The sequence below is a fragment of the Neovison vison genome, chromosome 11 (assembly GCF_020171115.1).
Source record: "Neovison vison isolate M4711 chromosome 11, ASM_NN_V1, whole genome shotgun sequence".
NCBI classification, from domain to species: domain Eukaryota; kingdom Metazoa; phylum Chordata; class Mammalia; order Carnivora; family Mustelidae; genus Neogale; species Neogale vison.
Window position 1 is genome coordinate 133162135 of NC_058101.1, and position 21654 is coordinate 133183788.

The window sequence follows — 21654 nt, forward strand, 5'->3', positions numbered from 1 at the left end:
AACAAAACCCCACTTTCAGTTAAATACAAGAATAGAGAACTCTAATATTGGGAGACTGCAGACAGGACAGCTTTCATGACACTTTAGAGAACAAATCACACTGCCTTCTGCTTCTTGAAGAGGAAGCCCTCAGAAGTAGCAAATGGCATTTTCTAACGCAAAAGTCTAGTAATAAAATCTGAAATCTCCCCCACTGACCAACCAAATCACAGTTAAATCCAGAGCAAAAACTTCTTGTACTTTTGGACTATGATTAAGCTCACTGGTTAAACAGTCAGAATCATGTACGTAGAACAAAGGAAAAGGAAGTCTACAAAAAGAAAGTGTCATTAGATCTTTTGGGAAACCTCTAAACTGAAGAGGAGGGTAAACCAAATACCATTAACATGTAGAACACAAAACCAATGTTACTCTCAAATAAATAAATGCTACTTGGCCACAGAATGAAAAGCTCCTGTTCTATATTTTCTATCAAGAGGAATGAAGGTCCATGCAATATAATTATGTTTTGGTATAGATCTAAACCCTGATACTGTTTGGGGTTTTTTTTTTAAGATTTTATTTATTTATTTTGACAGAAAGAGAAATCACAAGTAGGCAGAGAGGCAGGCAAAGAGAGGGGGGGAAGCAGGCTCCCTGCTGAGCAGAGAGCCGGATTCGGGGCTCAATCCCAGGATCCTGAGATCATGACCTGAGCCAAAGGCAGAGGCTTAACCCACTGAGCCACCCAGGCGCCCCAACCCTGACACTGTTTTAACATTAAAATATATGCTCCTGATTTTTAAAAAGGGAAAAAAATTAGTAATACAGAAGGACTCAAAAAAAAAAAAAAAGGATAGCAAAAATTCCCCTATCTTATTACTTTCAACCTCCCAACATTCCAGGGGAATGCTGAATAAGAAAACCAAAGCTGGGGTCATCACACTGACTTTAAACTATATTAGAAAAAGATGTGGAAATGGTAAAGATGGTGGAGGACTATTTCAACCAGTCCCCTTAATTTAGATAGATATCTACCAAACCATTCTGAATACCCACAAAACAATACCTCTCCACAGAGAGCTGTCAACAGTTTATCTTTCAAATATATTTACCATGCAGATATAAACTTTACAGTTCTTTCTTTCTTTCTTTTTTTTTTTTTTTTAAGATTTTATTTATTTGAGAGAGAGAGACCTAACAAGAGAGGGAACACAAGCAGGGGGAGCTGCAGAGGGAGAGGGAGAGGGAAGCAGGCTCCCTGCTGAGCAAGGAGCCCAACACAGGGCTTAATTCCAGGACCCTAGGATCATGACTGAGCCAAAGGCAGATCTATACGACTGAGACAGCCAGGCGCCCCTAAACTTTGCATTTCTAATGGTAAAATGTTTTATTTATATTCACATTATAATGCAAGCTACCCTTTTCACTTATATTTTGTACATCTTTCTACATCAAAACATAAACATCTAATTTTTTAAACTTTCTTACAGTATATCACTGTATAGACTGTTAACACCAGTCACCTGATAAAACATCTGCCTCTTTTTAATTTTTATCATTACACACAATGATAAAAAGAACTATCCTTTACATACATCTTCATGTAACTTCTGTGATAAATCCCTATAAGTGGAACTACTAGGTCCAAAGATAAAAACATTCTTAACTTTGACAGATACTGACAAGTTTCTTTTCAAAAATGTTGTCAATTAATAATGCCACAAATGAGAGATTTTCTCACATTCTCGCCATCACTGAGAAACTGTAAACCTTTGCCAGTGTGACAGGTCTATGATACAAAACAGCATCTTGCTTTTATTTTAATTTCTTTATTAATCATGAAGACTATGCAGTCCTGCATGTTTCCTGGCTATCCAAATATGTTTATAAATTGTTTGTATATTATATATATTTTTCTTTAAGAGGGCTTATCCTTCTATTAATATTTTATAAGGAACTTTGGGTTAAGAACATTTGACCTTTATCAAATATGAAGAAAATATCCACTCCCTTTCCTCCCAGAATGGTTTTTAGTATTTAAGTTGCTTAATGAACTTCAGCATTTTTTATATAGCATATTTTTATATAGTCAAATATATCAAGCTTTTTTTTTTTTGCTTTTGAGACTTATGACACAGAGAGAAAGACCTTCACTATTCCAAAATCGCTTTTTGAATTCACTCTATTTTCACTGCTTCTCCAATTTCATTTTTAATATCTGCATATTTGGACCATTCGTAATTTTATTCTTGTATAAAAGCAAGACACAGATGGGCTTTATCTTTATCCATATTACTACCCAATTATTCCCACATTGCAGAATAATCCATCTTTTCCCCTACTGATAAGAAAAATAAACTTTAACACATACTAAGTATACTTATATATTTGGGTTTTTTACTGAAATCTCCTTTCATTTCTACTAATCTATTTCAGTGTCAGTACTAAACTCTTTCAACAACTGTGCCTTTCGTCACATGTTTAATATTTGGGAATAAGGCTAGTTCCTCTATGCATTTCGTCCATATTTTTCCCTATGGAATTTTTCTAACTATTCTCATGTTTACTTTATTCGACAAGCTTTAAAATCATTTTGTCATATCATATTAGTCTTGTTAGTATTGATTAAAATTACACTTAATTAGATTGTCTTAGGTCCTAAATAATCCTTAGGTTTATTTGAAGCCATCTCATACCTTATTTGCTATAATTTTGTAATTATTTAATATCTTTTATTGCTATTATAAATGCATCCTTTATACGGTATCATTTGGACACAAGAAAGCATCATGCTGAAACTTGTATCTAATGATCTTCTTGTGTAATTCCAAAAAAATAAGTTCTCCTCTTCTTTTTCAATATTATATTTTTGACTTTTCAAATTGTATTGACTGGTATGTCCACAATATCAAGTGCCAAGAAACTGTAATGATAGAGGGCATGATGTATGACTACTTATTAGAAGAGTTTCAAATGTTAAGCATAACAATGTTTCTTAATTGAAATTTTTTTTAAAGGTTTAAAAAGTGAACTTCTATTCCTACTTGTGTTCCTGTTTCTGTTTTTTTTTTTTAAATCAGACTGTTGAATTTCATCTAATACCTTTTCACCATCTTTTGAGATCAATTATTACATAATTTACCACAAGCAAAACAGGTCAGCTGCAGGGTCTGATGAAATCCTGATGTTCTCCTGCCCTAAGGATGTCTATGAGACACATCTAGCAATGAGGAAGATAGGGGAAGATATACAAAGCCAAAATATTTGTAGTGACATAGGGACCCACTTTTGTGGTCAAAAGCAGAGTCTGTCAGGATTCCTTAAATCCTGTTATCCTGTTTCCAACCTATGTATTAACAGGACAAAATTGCTTACAAATGGGGAAGACCTCTGTCTCATACACAACTAAACTTAGAGAAAAAACAGAGAGATACATCTGTGATCACCACCATACCTCCAATCCTAGTTCAGTGATCCCAGTACCCTATAACATTGGAATGTATATACAGTTTTCTAAGCATTCCTAAAAAAAGAACAATGAAGGCATTAAACGGCCTCTTGATAGTAAAAGACCTACCCTGTAAGAGTGGTGTGCATGAAATCTCCATCCCAAATACTTTGCAGAATATAAAAGATACACAAAGAACTAAATATTGTACATAAAACTTACAAGAAATAAATGAAATCAGCCTAGTACAATTCCAGATCAAAAGCCTATCATGGAATTTACCTCTGAAAGTGCAGTTATGTCAAGCAGTGTATTTGCTTTGAAAATGGCAGACATTTGGGGGCTGGATCAGAAGAGATATATTTGTCCCATTTAAGCAAGCATGCTTTCCATAAAGATTTTTGTCAGGCTTGAAAAGGCAGAATTTAAGAAGGTTTAAAAGGAAAAGTTCCTGGGACTACCATGTCAGTATATGATCTTGTGCTAGTATTGGATGTCAAGGTTACTTTCTCTTCCCTAACTGTGAAATCTGAAGTACTATACCTCCACCAAGCCTAGTTACTCTTTATTAAATTATCCTGCTTTCTTTTTTGTAAACACATCACTGTCTAACATCCCATGTGTTTTCTTGCCTAAAGTCCATTTCCCTAACTAGACAATAAATTCAACAATAAACAGGACTTGGTCAGACTTGCTCATTAGCACAGCACCCACAACAACGACTAGCACATCCTAGTTGTTTAACATATATTTATTAAATGAAATGACTTATTAGTCTGAGTTAAGCAAAATTCTCAGAAGCAATCACAGTCTTTTTCAATTGGAACAAAATCAGATAATGAATTTATAATTCCCAGAATTGAAAAGAATCCTCAAGGAATTTAAGTTAAAAAGGCAGACTTCTAAGGAAGCTTCATTGCCCAGGACTAATGCACAGATACCTCAGGTTTGCAGCGGCGAACATTATTAGAATTATTAGATTAACACCTGGCTCCCTGATAACATGGCAGCTGTTTGACAGCTGTTCCCAGTAAGGTAATGAATAAATCTGCTCAGTCGCATACTCTCTTTCAAGAAATAAAAATCTAACACTTTACTTTTCCATGAGTAAGGAAAGGATCACAGCAAAGAGGAAAAACATACAAACGCCAATAAAAAAAAAAAAAAAAGGAATACCCAGAAAACATATTGAAGGACATTACCACTCTTGACAGGACACACAGGATATAAAGAATTAGAAGTAAAAGCCACTCTGACAACTAAAAAACTGGAGGCAGAGGTGATAAGGGAAACCTGGGATATAAAGACCTTCTCTATCATATAAGCAAGATCCCAACTGTCCTGAAAATAAAAGACAAGAAGGCTATTTACTGCAGGTAAGGAAGATTAAAGTATGAGCCTGGATTACCCTACAACCCTCATGGAAAGATGGATGGTGGGTAAGAAAGGCCCCTTTTATTCTGCTTATCCAATACCAGACACTAACTACATTTGATTACTTAAATTTCATTAACTAAAATTAAGTAAAATTTAAAAGGCAATGTTTGGTTAGATTAGCCACTTTTCAAATGCTCAACTGCTACAGTATTAACACAGTGTGGATATAGAACATTTCCACCATTGCAGGAAACTCTATTGAACAGCGCTGCTTTACATTCTCATGCATCCAAAAAGCCCTCCACTACAAAACATACACCCAGGTATTAATAGACCACTCTATTTTCAGCCATTAATACAAATATAATTCTAAGGCCACATCATACACCATAGTCCTACAAAATCTTAATGAAAACCTGAAAACTTAACCTGGGAAATGAAGATTTGTGATAAATCTCTATTTTTACCACTGTTACTTCCCCCAAATTAAAAAGAAACTAAAACCTATCTTGGGTGTGGAGTATATACAACTAGATATAAACATCCATGCTATCATTTAAATAAAGTTAATACTATGCTTACTGACTCAATAACAAAGAACAGGCAAGGAAAGGAAAAATACTTAATTCTCTTCTTTAGCAAAAGAAAAGACCACATGGAAATAAAAATCCTCAGATACATAATACCATCTGGCAATAAATTACTAAAATTCACCATACTAAGGAAATTTAATCACGTATTTTCTACAACCTACAGTTCTAAGTCAAAGGCTCTATTAAAAGACAATATGGTCCAAACATGCAATTTAAGAAATCTTACATTATGATACAATCATCTGTCACCGTGACAAAATACACTACATTATTCAGAAACCAAATAATCTAGGAAGTTCAAATGATCAAATTCAAATTCTAATGCTGCTAGGTACACATGTCTATGCAAGTACTAAAAATACAGCAGACTGCAATCTGCTCACCCCTACTCAAATACTACCTCGGGCAAATCACTTTCTTTCTGGAAATCAGTTTTCTCATCTCTAAACAGGGAGAAAACTGAGCAAAAGTTCTGAATATTTCATGCAAATGTCTAATACAATTTTAAAAATATTTAACTGCATGTAATGAAAAAGATAGCACATTAAGATAGAAAATTATGTACCAGCCTCAAACACAATTACGATAATTCTGGATAACAGATAACTCCTAACTATGGCTTTAAAGAAATGCACAGTCCTACCTATATTTCTGAGTTATCCATGAAAGACCAATTATTGTATTGCAAGAATATTACATTCTGATTCCTGAAGATCTGAACATCTGGCCTACAAGGTTGTTCAGTTAGGCAAAACATCCATATTGAGTACCATATATTAAAAATCTTCCCTATTAAAAAATTAAACTGTAGACACACTAGTTAAAAAATGGATGCCTAAGACTTCCAGTGCAAAAATGTAAGGAGCTAATGGGTCAGAATGACCCTCTGAAAAGATGACATTTGTACATTACAATTACCTTGCATTTCCTAGCTCTTTGAAGACTTATTACTGGGCAAGAAAAAAAACTCAGTAATTTATGATTTTCTGAGGCAAAATTATCTAAAGAACTTTGATTTAGGTTTTCACTCACAAATCTATGAAAAGGGGGGTGGGGCGCCTGGGTGGCTCAGTGGGTTGGGCCTCTGCCTTAAGCTCAGGCCATGATCGCGGGGTCCTGGGATCAAGCCCCACATCGGGGTCTTTGCTCGGCAGGGAGCCTGCTTCCTCCTCTCTCTTTCTCTGCCTGCCTCTCTGCCTACTTGTGATCTCTGTGAAATAAATAAATAAAATATCAAAAAAAAAAAAAAATCTACGAAAAGGACAACAGGGGGTAATGGGAAAGGAATCAAATACTGCAAATGGCAACTAACACTTTCTGGTGCTAGACTGGGGAAATTTTTTAAAAGTGAGGAAAGTGGAATAAAATTATGTGGCCACTTTCCTTACATTACCCAAGAATAGAGGACATGCATATGGCAGCCAATTACCTGATCCTATTAGGTGAGCCTTCACTTTTCAGATATGGTTGGAAAGAAGGATCCAATCCCTGGAGTATTGAGAGCCATGATTGGAAACTTTTTTTTTTCCCCTATAGCTGGTAAAACATATTGGAAAAAAGAATGGATTAGATCTGTACACTGTGTGGTAACTAAGACCACATATAACATTTAGTCTACTTCATCAACTGAACAATCCAAAAGTACTTTTATAATGTCCCATGGACCTCAATACACTTTAATTGCCCTTATTAATTATACTAAGGTGTATGACACTAAACTTAAGATTGAGACTAGCCCATTAAATATTTTCACCTAAAAAATAAAAATGAATACTTCTTGGCAGTGTCTTTGTATTTTTTCTTTTTTAATAAATATTATGTTCTTACCCTGTTTTTCTCTTAAAGCTACTGTCAGAAACAAAGTTTACAAGATTATCTTTAGAAGGTGACTCACAGAAAAATTATAATCCATCTCAATAAGAAAAAAAACAATGATATAATACTAAGCATTATCTTTTACGTTAACTGAGGAGTCTATATTTCATCAAATCCAAGACCGTGACTTTATCACAAAGATAAAAGCATTGCCAAATAACTGTAAAATGTTAACAATTACAAGTTCCGAATTTTAGAAGGTACAACATCAGGTGTATGGATGATGTATGAACAAAGAAACCCTCCCTGAGTCCCTACTATGTAACCAACACTATGAATACAACTGTCATGCAATAGACTCTAGCTAATCAGTGGGAAAGTTCATATCCTCTTCACTTGTCACCTTTCCATACCTATGCTATCCATCTTGCAATCTAGGATAACTTCCGTGACCCTGCACTGCAAATTATCTCTTCTTCCACTCAATCCCACAATTTTTTATGTCCAGTACCATTCATCTTGCAGTCAATCATTAACTTTCCGGTGTTACTTTGCTATTAGCAAAGGTGTGTATGCTCACTCTCTAGCCAGATTTCCTTTTAACAGACATTTGTCTTTAACCTCTAAAGCAAACAGAACTTATTAAAATCTACTGAGGAATGGAGGATTCTAATAAATGGAATGCTTATGTATAATATATGTATCACACACACACACAGAACATACATGCTTACTTTACTAAATCAAACACCAGGGAGCCTGGCTGGCTCAGTGGGTTAAGCCTCTGCCTTCAGCTCAGGTCATGATCCCAGGATCCTGGGATTGAGTCCTGCACCAGGCTCTCTGCTCAGCAGGGAGCCTGCTTCCTCCTGTCTCTCTCTGCCTGCCTCTCTGCCTACTTGTGATCTCTGTCAAATAAATAAATAAGTAAAATATTTTTTAATAAATAAATAAATAAAACACTATCTGAAGTTTAAGGGATCATTTCTGTTTGCTATAAGCTTTACTAAAATAATTTTGTTTAATGAAGCACAAAATTCTAATTTTTAAAAATATCTGAGCACTATTTTTAAAGATCACCAACTATTAATTTAAAAATATCTACTCTCAAGTACATAAGCCATAATGTCTTAAATATGACATTTTGAAAAGAATGTTAAAAAGCGTCACCAGTATTCTATGATACGATGCAGTAATTTCAAATACACTTAGAGTCATAAAATGCTGAAGATGAAAGAGGCCTGCACTTAGGGCAAAACTTGTACTAGGCCTTGGAAACAACATATTTAGTCAGCAATTATTAAGTGAAGACCATGGTACGTTGTAATTTCATGGACAGTGGGAGATAAAAAAGTATGAAAGAATCCGCTGTAACTTCTGACCACTTCAGGTGGCCCAGGTATTTCCATATACCCAAGTTAGATGTTTTATGATATGGGTCTGCATTGCCAAAATTAGGAACAAAATACAGTGTACTCAACCTAAGTATAATTACAAAATGCATTTCTTTTATAATATAATATAGGCAGTCTCCAAATTACAAAGGTACCAAGAACTGCCTACAAGCCTTATATTTTTTCTTAGTGATGCTATATTATGTGTATAAATACACATTAATATGCCTACTGCAGTATTATCCATTTTTATCCCCATAAGCATAACTTTTAAATGTTACGAAAAACCTTTCAGGTTTTCAGAATAGAAAATAATAGACATTAATTTATAAAATTCATTTCTGATTAAGGTTCTGAAATGTCACAATCCCATTAATGTTTTTATGATTCTAGATTTTTAATTACACCTGATTTATTTCAATAAACAGTTCAGGGCATAAATTGCTGAGAAAATTTCTCAAAAAGGACTTGATTTTCCAATTCACTGAAACACTGAATAAACCCTGTGTGGTTTAATGTAGTTTCAAAGCTGTAATACATATGCTACTTTACATTTACCGTGTAGGTTATATATAAATCTTCTCAGCATTAAAGAGGAGTTTATGATCAAAAGAATAATTCCACTTGGTTAAATTTAACAGCATGTATTACATAACTGTGACATTATAAAAAGAGCCAACTAAGACTAATCTCCTTTTCAATGCCTCTATAGCAAACCATTCCCTTTTTTTCCCTCTTCTCCTCAACCCTTTTTCTAAATCAAGATATAACATATCTTGTAATCCCAAGGAACCACTGCAACTCTCTAAGGTTTAATTCTAAAAGAACAATCTTGAGATTACTTCACTGAGGCTCCCATATACTTACCATTAAAGATCTGCAATAGTTAGTGGTTAGATCACCAGAATCTAACTTTCCAACAATGTGAAACATTAAAAAGCTAGATCCAGGGTGGGCGTGTGGGGGGGGGGGGTTATTCTTGCTTGACAAACAGACTAACTGGAGGTAAAAATTAAGCTCAGCATGCCTGAACAGCAATAGGAAAACAGCCCAGAATATAAGACACTTTTTTAATAAAGAGCTGGGACATAAAACTGGGTTAAACTGGACATGCCTATGTTCCAGACATCTCTAAAGAACCAGCGCAAACTCTGAAATTGATAGAACTGCTTGGCCCATTTTAATTTATGCATACCTTTTTGCAAAGACAACATGGATACAATGTTTTACTAATTTTCCTCAGCATTTCATTAGAAAATTAAATAGAATATATAGATCAAACAGCTCCAAGCACAATCCCTGCTAGGAAGATATACCAGTATGACCTACACAAAACAGTACATTTGACACTGGCTAGAGCTGATTTTTTTTTTTTTTTTTAAAGATTTTATGTATTTATTTGACAGACAGAGATCACAAGTAGGCAGAGAGGCAGGCAGAGAGAGAAGAAGGGAAGCAGGCTCCCTGCCAAGCAGAGAGCCCGATGTGGGACTCGATCCCAGGACCCTGAGATCATGACCCGAGCCGAAGGTAGCGGCGTAACCCACTGAGCCACCCAGGCGCCCTGGCTAGAGCTGATTTTAACAGGAGAGGACAATTCCCAAGAAAAGTGGATTATCATTTTCAAATAACAGTCAAACAAAACAAAAACAAAAAACAAACACACAAAAAACCTAATCTACTAAGTAAAAGGATTGTCCCAAAAGTCAGCAAAGAAATACAGCACTAACTGGCTGGCTTAAGGGGAAGATCAAAGTAGAAGACACTCTATTTAGAGCCAGGGTCACAGCAATCTACATGCAAGCTAGAATTTAAAAGATTAATCTAGAGTTAAACAGAAGAAGTCAGGGAGTAAAGAAAGAATAAAATGACACTCAGAAAACCATGACCCTATCTAAGAGGCATATAAAAGAAACAACTGACTTCCTAATTATGTAAATATAAAAGAAAGTGAACAGCTACTCAAGAATTGGGACACCTGGGTGGCTCAGTGGGTTAGACCTCTGCCTTTGGCTCAGGTCACGGTCTCAGGGTCCTGGGATCGAGCCCCGCATCGGGCTCTCTGCTCGGCAGGGAGCCTGCTTCCCCCTCCCCTCTCTGCCTGCCTCTCTGCCTACTTGTGATCTTTCTCTGTCAAATAAATAAATAAAATCTTTTAAAAAAAAAAAAAAAAGAATCCAAAGTTGAAAAACAGAGACTATAATTGCTTCTTCCATCCTTCCCAAAAATCCAAAGACCCCTAGGTACTGGTACAAAAAGGAACAGATTGGCCCACTGTTCAAGTTTCAAAAGCTAACATACCTTTGCAGCAAAAATGTAATTTTCTGATATAAGCCCAAGATACACTCTCAAAATTCAAAAGCACTTCCAAAATTGTATCTGTCTTTAGCTTATTTACTGTCTGCCTCTCTGCACTGGGCACTATGAGAGTAGAAACTTGAGGGTCTTGTTTACAGCACCTAGTATATGGCCAGTGTGCTATAACAGTTTAAGAATAAAGGAACGTAAGATGCCTGTTTTTCTCTCACTCCTGAGATCATATATCACTGCTGACTGACAACCTATTATCTGTCAAGCATTCTTCTAGACACTATGGAACTACAAAGATCAGATATAAACTCAGCCCTCCAGAATGGCCTCTGCATAAACAATGACCCTTTTAGTTTTCTGAGGAAAATATGATCACTCTACCAAGAAAAATACTTAAACATATAGACTAAGATTTTGCATTAAGTTTCAAGAGATTCAAAAGGTATGAATTCTAAGTCAAGTAAGATAAATAAGAAAATGATACATATAAAAAGTACTATGGTCCTCTCTGAAAAACAGAGTGAAGGTTCCTCAAAAAGCTGAAAATAGAGCTACCCTATGACCCAGCGATTGCACTACTGGGTATATACCCTAAAGATATAAACATGGTGCTCCAAAGGGGCATGTGCACCCAAATGTTTATAGCAGCAATGTCCACAACAGCCAAACTATGGAAAGAACCTAGATGTCCATCAACAGATGAATGGATAAAGAAGATGTGGTATATATATACAATGGAATACTATGCAGCCATCAAAAGAAATGAAACCTTGCCATTTGCGATGACGTGGATGGAACTAGAGGGTATTATGCTTAGCGAAATAAGTCAATCGGAAAAAAACAACTATCATATGATCTCCCTGATATGAGGAAGTGGAGATGCAACATGGGGGTTTGGAGGGTAGGAAAAGAAAAAAGATGAAAGAAGATGGGATCGGGAGGGAGACAAACCATAAAAGACTCAATCTCACAAAACAGGCTGAGGGTTGCTGGGGGGAGGGGGGAGGGAGAGGGTGGTGGGGTTATGGACATTGGGGAGGGTATGTGCTTTTATGATAAGTGCTGTGAAATGTGTAAACCTGGTGATTCACAGACTTGTACTCCTGGGATAAAAATACGTTATATGTTTATAAAAAAATTTAAAAATTAATTAAAAAAAAGAATTCTGATAAACCATCATACATCTTGGGCATTTTAAATGGGGGGACAAAAAAAGTACTGTGGTCCTGTATTTGTTGATTTTTATAGTCTGAGAAAACTTAAGTAGAAAGATGACCGAGATACAAGAGAAAGACCAAAGAAGTCTCCCAATAATTCAAAAGTTGGGAAAGCCTTTGTATAAAAAGACTAGTAAGGGACAGCAATGTCTATAGTATGAAAACAAGAACCACTGATGAAGCTGCATAAAATTCAAACGGTTTTCAATACATAAAGTGTGAGTGAGATAAGGAAATTTTCATTACAAGTAAAGAAGAAGAAATAATTTTGGTAGAATCCAGGCACAAAAAGGTGCCGATTTGCTCGACATTTTTAAAATGTTTTCAAACCTTGCATTAAACTGTTTCATTGATTTAAACATTACATAATAGATGTAATTAGTGATCATTCAATTTTTAAAAAGCATTAGTAGTAACTAAAGTACATGTGGTGTAGGGAGAATAAACATGTGGCAATACAGTCTATATTCTGAAATCCTGAGGAGACGTTTCTTTTGGATCATGAGGTTTCAACCAAACTACCATCATTGTTCTAGGATAAGAGGAGGAAATTACCATGTAAGAGTCAACTTTACAAACCAACCCTATCAAGTGCCAATAAATACTATTCTATAATGAAAGAGTTTTCTCCATCTGCAACAAAAATGCTTCAAAAACTTCAAGTTAATAAGAGTCCTAAGAAACTCAACCCATCTAATTTTACTTCCTATTTCCCTTAAACACAATCAATTAAAAAAGATTTCAATTGCTACTGAGCAAAATTTTCTGACTTGTGGACCAAAAAAACTCCAAACAAACAAACAAACAAACAGAAAAAACCCCGAGGTTGTAAATCTACATGAGAAATCTTTGTAGCAACGATAAAAAACAAAAAATAGCAAGCTAAAGTTGATGTCCATCAAGAACAATTATCAAATATTAGAGTTAGAAGCAACCTTAGAAACCTTAGCAACCAGATCAATCTTCTCTTTTATTAAAACAAAAAAAACAAAACAAAAAAAAAAAAAAACAAAGCATAGAAAAAGTATGCCCAATAAGAGGCTGAGCTGAGGAATCTTCAAATTTACAGAGCCAGATACAGGCCAAATTACATCAATATTAGTATCATAACATATATTTTATAATATTCAAATTCTAAGTACTTACATTAAGGAGTAACTCATCTTTTGTTTTAAGAGGAAAATTCTTATTTTCCTTCTCAGTTTGTAAATCATCTTCTCCATCTGACAGCAGTGGAGGAAGTGATATACAAGAGGAAGATGATGACGAAGATGATGAGGATGAGGAGGAGCTTGAACTATCTGAATCTGTTTCACTATAGGGAAGAAAAAGTCAAAAACTTAGTAACATTATTACTGAAGTATTAAATTATAATTTTTCAACTAGGAAGTATCTATATGTAGTTATTGTTGCTGATATAATTCAAAAGCTAGCATTTCGAAGTTTACTATATTTGAAAGTAGTCTTTAATCCATTGATAATATTTTCAAAATGCCTGCTATAACCCAAATTCTATTATTTTAAGTCTCATACATCACACGGTTGTCTTAATATAGTTAAGCACGTGACAAATCACTGACAAAAGAGAGGTCTGCCAAGACCCCTTTCTTATTAGTCATCAATGAACCAGATCACTTAACTGCCAATAAAATGTTCTGTCTTCATACAACTTGGAAACTCCTGAAAGTTACCAACCATGTTGACCACTCAACTCTAAAAATTCCCTTAGCCCTTGGCTTCACAGCAATTGTTATCAGTAATCCTCTTAGTTTAAATTTTGTTTGCTGGCTTTCTCCCTTAGCCCATTTTATGTGCTGTTTTTAAAAAAGTCCCACCCTCATTTTCTCTTCTCTCTATGCTCTTCCCATGGATAACATCATTCACTCAAATCATTTCAATCATCAACCATGTAGAGGTAACTTCTAAATCATCAGCCTTGATATTGATTAACTCTAGGCTCCACCCTAATCTCCAGATGCACACTGGCTGCCTCTGTATGAATAACCTACACTTACCTCATTCTAAGAACAAGTTTAAAAAAAGAAAATATTCTCCTTACTGAACCCGCTTCTGTCCTGCCTCTATTTTATTTTATTGCTTAGTCTTCAATCCTGTCACTATAGGTAAAAAACCTGAAATCATTTTGAGCCAATGCTGTCTCAGTCAATGATAAAATCCTACCTTCAAATGGCAAACATCACTCCAGTTCCATTTCTCAATCCCATTTCCACTGTTATTATGACCGTATTTAGGGAAGGATCCTATTTCTCACCTACTTTTTGGTAATAATTGTATAACAGAAATCAATACTCGTAGTCTCTTCCCACAACAATCAACCCTTCCTCCTACTGCTGTTACCTTCCTTCACCCTCTCATGACCTTCCATCCTAATCAGTTTACACACTTGCTTTAAAAAAAAATCCATGACTGGACATTAGATATGAAGGAATTATCAATTTTGTTATGTGTGATAACTATGATTACGTAAAAAAAATGTCCTCTTAGAGAATGCATGCTGAAACATTTAGGGAGAAAGTGTCATAATATCTATAAATGACTTTAAAAGGGCTCAATAACACATATATGTGAAACTAAGTTCTAAAATGTTATTAAGTGTTAACTCAAGGAGATGGCTATATGTTCACACCATTCTTTCCATTTTTTATTAAGAAAACATTAAACACAGAGAAAAGCTTTAAAAATTTCTACATAAAGGTATACTGCGTCCAAGATAAAGGCTAACTCAGAGCCCTTTGCAGTCAGGTTCCTGGTAACCTTCACAATCCCATCTTCTGCCACATCTAGCAAAGAAGCATATAAAATATCCCAAATTCTGTTTAATTTCACTAGCTCATGCTGCTACTTGTGCTATTTCCTCTGAATGGAATGTCCCTAGGGCAGATAAATTCCATTCCTCTTTATAAGCTCAACTCAAATATTATCTCCTCTGAAGTCATCCCCTATCCACCAAAAGTATATTTACTTCTTTCTGTATCTCCCAGAGCATTTTTTTCAAACTACCTACTACAGCCTGTCTTGTACTATCCATAATTCAATGGAAAACATGTCTTTTCAGATGGATTATGAAGTGCTTGAAACAAAGGCACTAGTTTTGGCAAGTATGATCTTTTTCTACTACGGGGTAAATGGGCATCCCATTCACAGTCGGACTCCTTACTATTATTACTATATTATGAGTCTTTTCCTCTTTCCCATATCATTCCTATTGGCAAATTCTACAGTACCTCTGCTGAATTCCTCCAGCTATGGTCTCGTTTCTCTCCTTCAAGTTTCTTGACAGAGTTGTTCACATATGCTATCTCTGCTCCTTTATTTCCCATTCAATCTTTACCCCAAAACTGGCTTCCATCACCACCACTCTTTTACAAGGTCACCAACAATATCCATTGTTATCAAGTGGACATCTTTCTGTCATCTTAACTTTTCAACAACATCTGACATGATTCCCCCTTCCTTCCCCAATAAACTTCCCTATTTTGGCATTCACTATGCTACCGTGGTATTCTACCCTCACGTATCATCTCCTGTTTCCCTCGTTTTAAATATGACCTTCACTGAAAAGAGACTAAATCAACATAACATCCAAATGCACTGTTTGAGAATCTTGTTTGAATGCCAATTCGAACAAACCAACTGTTAAAAGACAGCCAGAGAAACGTGAATGCTGACTACTAGGTGGTATTAAGAAATTAGGGTTAATTTTACTACATTTGATTAATAACATGGTGGTTACGTAATAAGTACTTTATCAGTTAGAAATATAAAGAACATATAGAGAAGGTGACATACGTTTGAGATTTGCACTAAAAATCTCAGGTTAAAAAAATGTCAGAGGCGTGCCTGAGTGGCTCAGTGGATTAACCCTCTACCTTTGGCTCAGGTCATGATCTCAGGGTCCTGGGATCAAGCCCTGCATCAGGCTTTCTGCTTGGCAGGGAGTCTGCTTCCTCCCCCCACCCCCCCAATCCCCTCCACCTGCCTCTCTGTCTACTTGTGATCTCTATCAAATAAATAAATAGATAAAATCTTTAAAAAACAATGTTAGAAATACTAGATAAAACAAGATTAGAAAATATTGGAAACCATTTAAGTGTGGTGATGAGTACACTTATTTTATTATTCATCGTTATAAGTATATATTACTCTCTACTTTTAACAAATTTGAAAAAGTACATAGTAAGAAGTTAAAGTAAATCCTATCTGTAATCTGTACAAATTTATATCTCCAGTCTAGAACTGTCCTCTCAACTTTAAACTCATTATCCTATTATTTCCAATTAGCTGTCAAAGAAATCTCAAATTAACTGCCCAAATTAAACTCTCCTGTTAGTCTCCAGCCCTCATCCCAGATATGTTACTCCCCATTTCCTTGAACAGTACTGTCATCCACCCAGTTGATGCCTCCCTATCAAGCCCACTACCCCATCTATTATGGTGACTTCAAAATACTTAACCCTGACAACCATTTTCACCTGATGGACTCACGCAGCATCTCTCCAACTCTCTCCACACTAAGCCTTGTTACACTCATGCTTCTCTGCTTTCACTCTTGAACCCAGAACAAAGCTCTACAGAACAAAGCTTATTAGAACATTAACCTGAGCATGCCATTTCTCTGCTTAAAATTCAATAGCTTCCCTAACACTCAGAATTAAAATTTTAACATGGCTACACTGTCTTACACGGCTGGGCTCTCCTATTACTTTCTCCACGCCTTGTCTGTTCCTTCATTATAATTTTCACCACCTCTAATCTATGCATTGATGTATTTAGTTTTATTTTTCATCCTTCTCACGAGTATCTAGGGCAGGGATATTTTGTTCATCTATTCAGTATCCCACGTAAAACACTCAAATACTTGTAGACAACGTTCAGTGTGATTTAGTAACATCCTACGATTTTAAGTCCTCTCTCTCCATAGGATTCATATTCAAAAGACACGACGGCGTGGGGCTGCTGTCTATAAAACTTATCCAGATGATACAGCTATGCGAAATAACAATGTTTCCCTAATTTCGTGAACACATGCTCCCTGCAAGGATTCTACAAAAATTATCAGGAGCCAAACCGGAAACGTTTGAAATCCTTTAACTGGTCCTTAATTCATCTGGTTTAAAAAACAAGGCCACACTCTAAACCTGCCTTTAAAAAAAAAAAAAAAAAAACTGACACAAAATTCAAAGTTATAACCACAAAAAGACACGTCAAACTGAGTAGTTATCGAAATAATCCAATATCCTCAGGGTTTGTTTTTGTTTTTGCGATCTGTACGTAAGACTTTTCAGACTACCAAACTGAGGAAAGAAGAGGAATCTGATTATCTCGGATTCGCAACGCTATTTGCAGACTGAAGGCGAGGAAGGGGCGGTCCAAGCTACTAGTCAGCACGTGCGCAGCGAGCTCCAGCTACCTCTCCTCTCTCCCAGGCCCACGCGGGCACGCTCTCAGTCCCCGATCCCGGTTCCCCCCCATAGCTCCAGGACCCCCAGGCACCCGACCTGTCCGAGTCTGAATCCGAGTCCGAAGTCTCTATAGAGTCTGGGGTCCCCGCCTGCTCTGCTGCGCCCGGGGCGGTGACGCAGTTCCCTCCGGGTGGAGGTTCTGGCCTTGACTGCGGCGCGAATTCACGCGGCTGCTCCTCCGCAGGCTGAGACTCCGCGGCCTGTCCGGTGTCCGGGGACGCCTCATCCGACTGCAGTGACGGCCGTGGCTCTGGAACAGGTACAGAGCCCGGGGACTGCACCGCCTGACCTTGGCCATCCCCCAAACCGGTGCCATTAAATTTAAGAGTTTCCAGCTGAGCGGCGGCGGCCTCCACTACTTCCATGGCGTCGCTCCACAGACCCAGTCAGGCTCACGGACAGGGCCCTCAGACAGGCTCGGGGCTCGCTAGGGAAAAGATAGAACAAACGCGCGGGTTGTAACCACACCTGGGCCCCACTTCCCGCGTTTCTCCGGTAACTGCACGCTGAGCTGCCTGGAGACACGCCCCCGCCGCTGACACAGCGGCACTTCCGGGGGAGCGTACTACGTGACGTAACGCGCTTGCGCTCATTGGGAGTGGGGGGGCAGGGCTTTTGGAAACAAGATCTCGCGCGGCCCTAAACCCGCCGATTTCATTACCTCTTAGAGCTGCGGCTGGCGTCGTGGGGTCAAGTGGTTAGGCGTTTCTCTTGCTGAATGTGGGCCAATTATACTCGAAGCGGAGATTTGAAGGAGGGTTTGTAGACCGGGGAGAGTCTCTTCGTAAGAAATTTGAGCCAGGAAATCTTCAACAGACACTTCTAGTAAACTTCATTAAAGTTAAATGAAGTTAAATCGGTAGATAGCAAGCACATTAACTTTTCATTTCAGAAAAATTACAACTATTCCTTGTGTTTTTCCAAAGCATTCTCAAAAAGAGTAGTAATAGCGGACGTAATGTTGCCGTTCGTTGATGTTATGACAATGTGTATATGGTAGTTGACGCCACTTCATAGAAAGGGTGGTGGGATGGAAGTAAAACGATTACTCTAGTTCATAAGGTTGGTAAGCAAAAAATTCTTGGGAATGAGGCAGAGATCAGAATTCTACCGTTTCCTTTTACAGCTTCAGTTCGATGCATCAGCCCCTCCAGCAGTTACCATTTAGTAAGCATGCATATGTGCCAGGGGCAGTACTAAAGATTTTATCAGTTATTCACTGAGAATGTATTCTGCTCACATAACAGTAGCAGACTTTCATAGAGACTTAAGAGTAAGGCATAGTCTTTTATTTTAAGAAGCTTCTTCTCTGAAGTAAAAAGGTCAAAAGTGGGGGAGAGAACTAGAAAGATATTTGAAATGTGGAAAACGGGATGCAAGTTCAGCCGTCATAGGAAGTTAAGTAAAACTGGTGGGCTGTGTCTTTGTAAGCCCCCAAAGAGAAACAGGAAATTGAACTCGAGATACCAGTCATTAATGCAGGTTTGTTTTTTTTTTTTTTAAGATTTCATTTATTTTTTTGACAGACAGAGATCACAAGCAGGCAGCGAGGCAGGCAGAGAGAGGAGGAAGCCGGCTCCCTGCTGAGCAGAGAGCCCAATGTGGGGCTCGATCCCAAGACCCTGAGATCATGACCTGAGCCGAAGGCAGCGGCCCAACCCACTGAGCCACCCAGGCGCCCCCATTAATGCAGTTATTAACTAAAGCTCAGTGTTCCCAGTTAAACAGGCCTATGTTCAAATTTCAGCCCTACCATTTCCTTGTTGGTTTAATTGTAACTTTGAGCAGGTAAACTAACATACCTAATGCTCATTTTCCTTACCTATAAAATGAAGATTAAAATACTGTGTTGTGGGCACCTGGGTGGCTCAGTGGGTTAAGTGGCTGCCTTTAGCTCAGGTTATGATCCCAGGGTCTGGGGACAGTGCCCCACATGGGGTTCCCTGATTAAGGGAGAGCCTGTTTCTCTCTCTACCTGCTGCTCTGCCTGCTTCTGCGCTCTCTCTCTGTCAAATAATTAAAAATTTTTAAAAATGGAATGTAAAAAAAAAAAAAATACTATCTCGTTTAGTTCATGCGAGCACTAATTAAGGTTTTATAGAAGAAAATGGCACCTAACATACACAAATTAGTGTGAGAAATGGTTGATAAATAGAACAATGAATGACCTTATGAATAAAATGATACTTCAGCAACAATGATCTTGCAAAGATATGCCGTATGAATGCGAAGAAAAAAGAAATTGAAGTCAGAATATCTTTCCCTCTAGGTAAATGTCTGTTGCATGTTTCCAGGAATTAAGTGTGGAAAGTCTGAACCAGGGTTAGAGTCATTGTAATAGAGTAAAGGAAATCCCCAACATCAGAAGAATCAAAGTACTCTAAAATTTCTAACCAAGAAAACCAGAAAGAAGTTGGTATTACCAATAAATACAGAGAAGTTGGAATGAGATGATGAATTTGTGGTGTTGAGTTTGAAGAAAAATTGGATAGTTAATTGAAAATGCCAGGAAGCATTTGAGAATATGAGACTAGAATCCAGTAGAAAGATTACATTCAGAAGCATAAATTTGGGAGCAATTAAAATATCCATTTGTTCAGTCAGAAATGTATTATAGTAAAAACATGTACTATAGTAGGGAATGTATAAATGGGAATATGAAAGAGATAAATCACATGTAATTTTCTGTTTACATCCCTGAATATTTGCAGTCACTCAGAATAAAATCCAGCCAGACTCCTTACCCTGCTTGATCTGGCTGCTGCTTCTCTCTCCTATTTCCATCTCCTACTGCTTTCCCCTCCCTTATGCCACTCATCTCACTAGTCTTAATCTCCTTTCCACACACCAAGCTGATACTTTATATATGGCATTTTCACTCTGCTCTAATTTTTCTCTTCATATTAATATGGTTTATTACCTCATTTTCCTCATTTCTCTACTAAGATATTACACCATAGATAGGGTTTTCCTGACCACCCAGTCTAAAAATACCACCTATTACCAATTACTCTACTTGGTTGCTCTTTTTTTTTTAATAGTACATATTAAAAACTATCACATTTACTTATTTCTTCGTTGTCTGTTTTCCTCCAAAACTAAGTCTGATGAACTCAAGGTATTTATCTAACTCACAGCTGTCAGTGTCCAGAAGCATAACAAATCCTAAAAATATTTTTTAAATGGAAGAATGAAAGAGAAAACAAATAATGAAGTTTTATGAAACAATCACAGTAAAAAGAGAAATGACTTACAGATACCTAAGTTATTCATTCAATTTAAATGAATCTAATGATATCTAAGAAAGGCTAGTGGTTACGAATAAAAATCTCTTTTTTGTTTTCCAGTTGGGCTGCTCTCCATGTTTTGGGATAAGAATAGCCGTACCAGGGCACCTGGGTGGCTCAGTGGGTTAAAGCCTCTGCCTTCAGCTCAGGTCATGATCACAGGGTCCTGGGATTGAGCCCCGAATTGAGCTCCACATCGAGCCCTGCATCAAGCCCCAATCATGCCCCCCATCCGCCTCTCTGCTCAGCAGGGAACCTGCTTCCCCCTCTCTCTGCCTGCCTCTCTGCCTACTTGTGATCTCTGTCTGTCAAATAAAATTAAAAAAAAAAAAGAATAGCCACACCTCTGCTTAGATTCAGATATGTTATTATTTTGTGATTGATTTTTTTTAAACTCTTGAATGTTTCAAAATACCTTGAATTTTATCTACTTTCAGAGCCTGCCCCTCTTACTGCATTACTTCCAACAGCTTCTAAACAGCCTGAAATCTTTAGCCTGAGGCTAAACGCTTAAAAAAAAAAAAAAAAAAAAGTCCTAGAAAGAATAAGTAGTTTATGGGATCACTATTCAAATTAAGAAAGTTTGAATTATGAATTAAAAGCCGTATTATATTTCAAAGCGAACTTGTGAAACACCTAAACATATTCTTTGAAGTACAAAACAAGGTTTATGAGAAGAAATTCATTTGACTCAAAATTTTGCAAGCTCACCCATCGCCACTTATAATAAAGATTGTGAAATTTTACA

At 36.9% G+C, this 21654-nt stretch overlaps 1 protein-coding gene across 1 annotated transcript in view; it reads right to left on the reverse strand.

Annotated features, from left to right (window-relative positions):
- The window catches only part of NAF1 (nuclear assembly factor 1 ribonucleoprotein), a 48892-nt gene extending 30747 nt beyond the window's left edge, over positions 1-18145 (reverse strand). The window contains exons 1-2 of the mRNA XM_044224777.1: positions 17656-18145; positions 13283-13451 (exon numbers count right to left, since the gene is read on the reverse strand). Coding sequence (XP_044080712.1) covers positions 13283-13451; positions 17656-17984 — 498 coding nt within the window. The 5' untranslated portion in view covers positions 17985-18145. The remainder of the gene's footprint in view (positions 1-13282; positions 13452-17655) is intronic.
- Positions 18146-21654: the final 3509 nt, after the last annotated feature.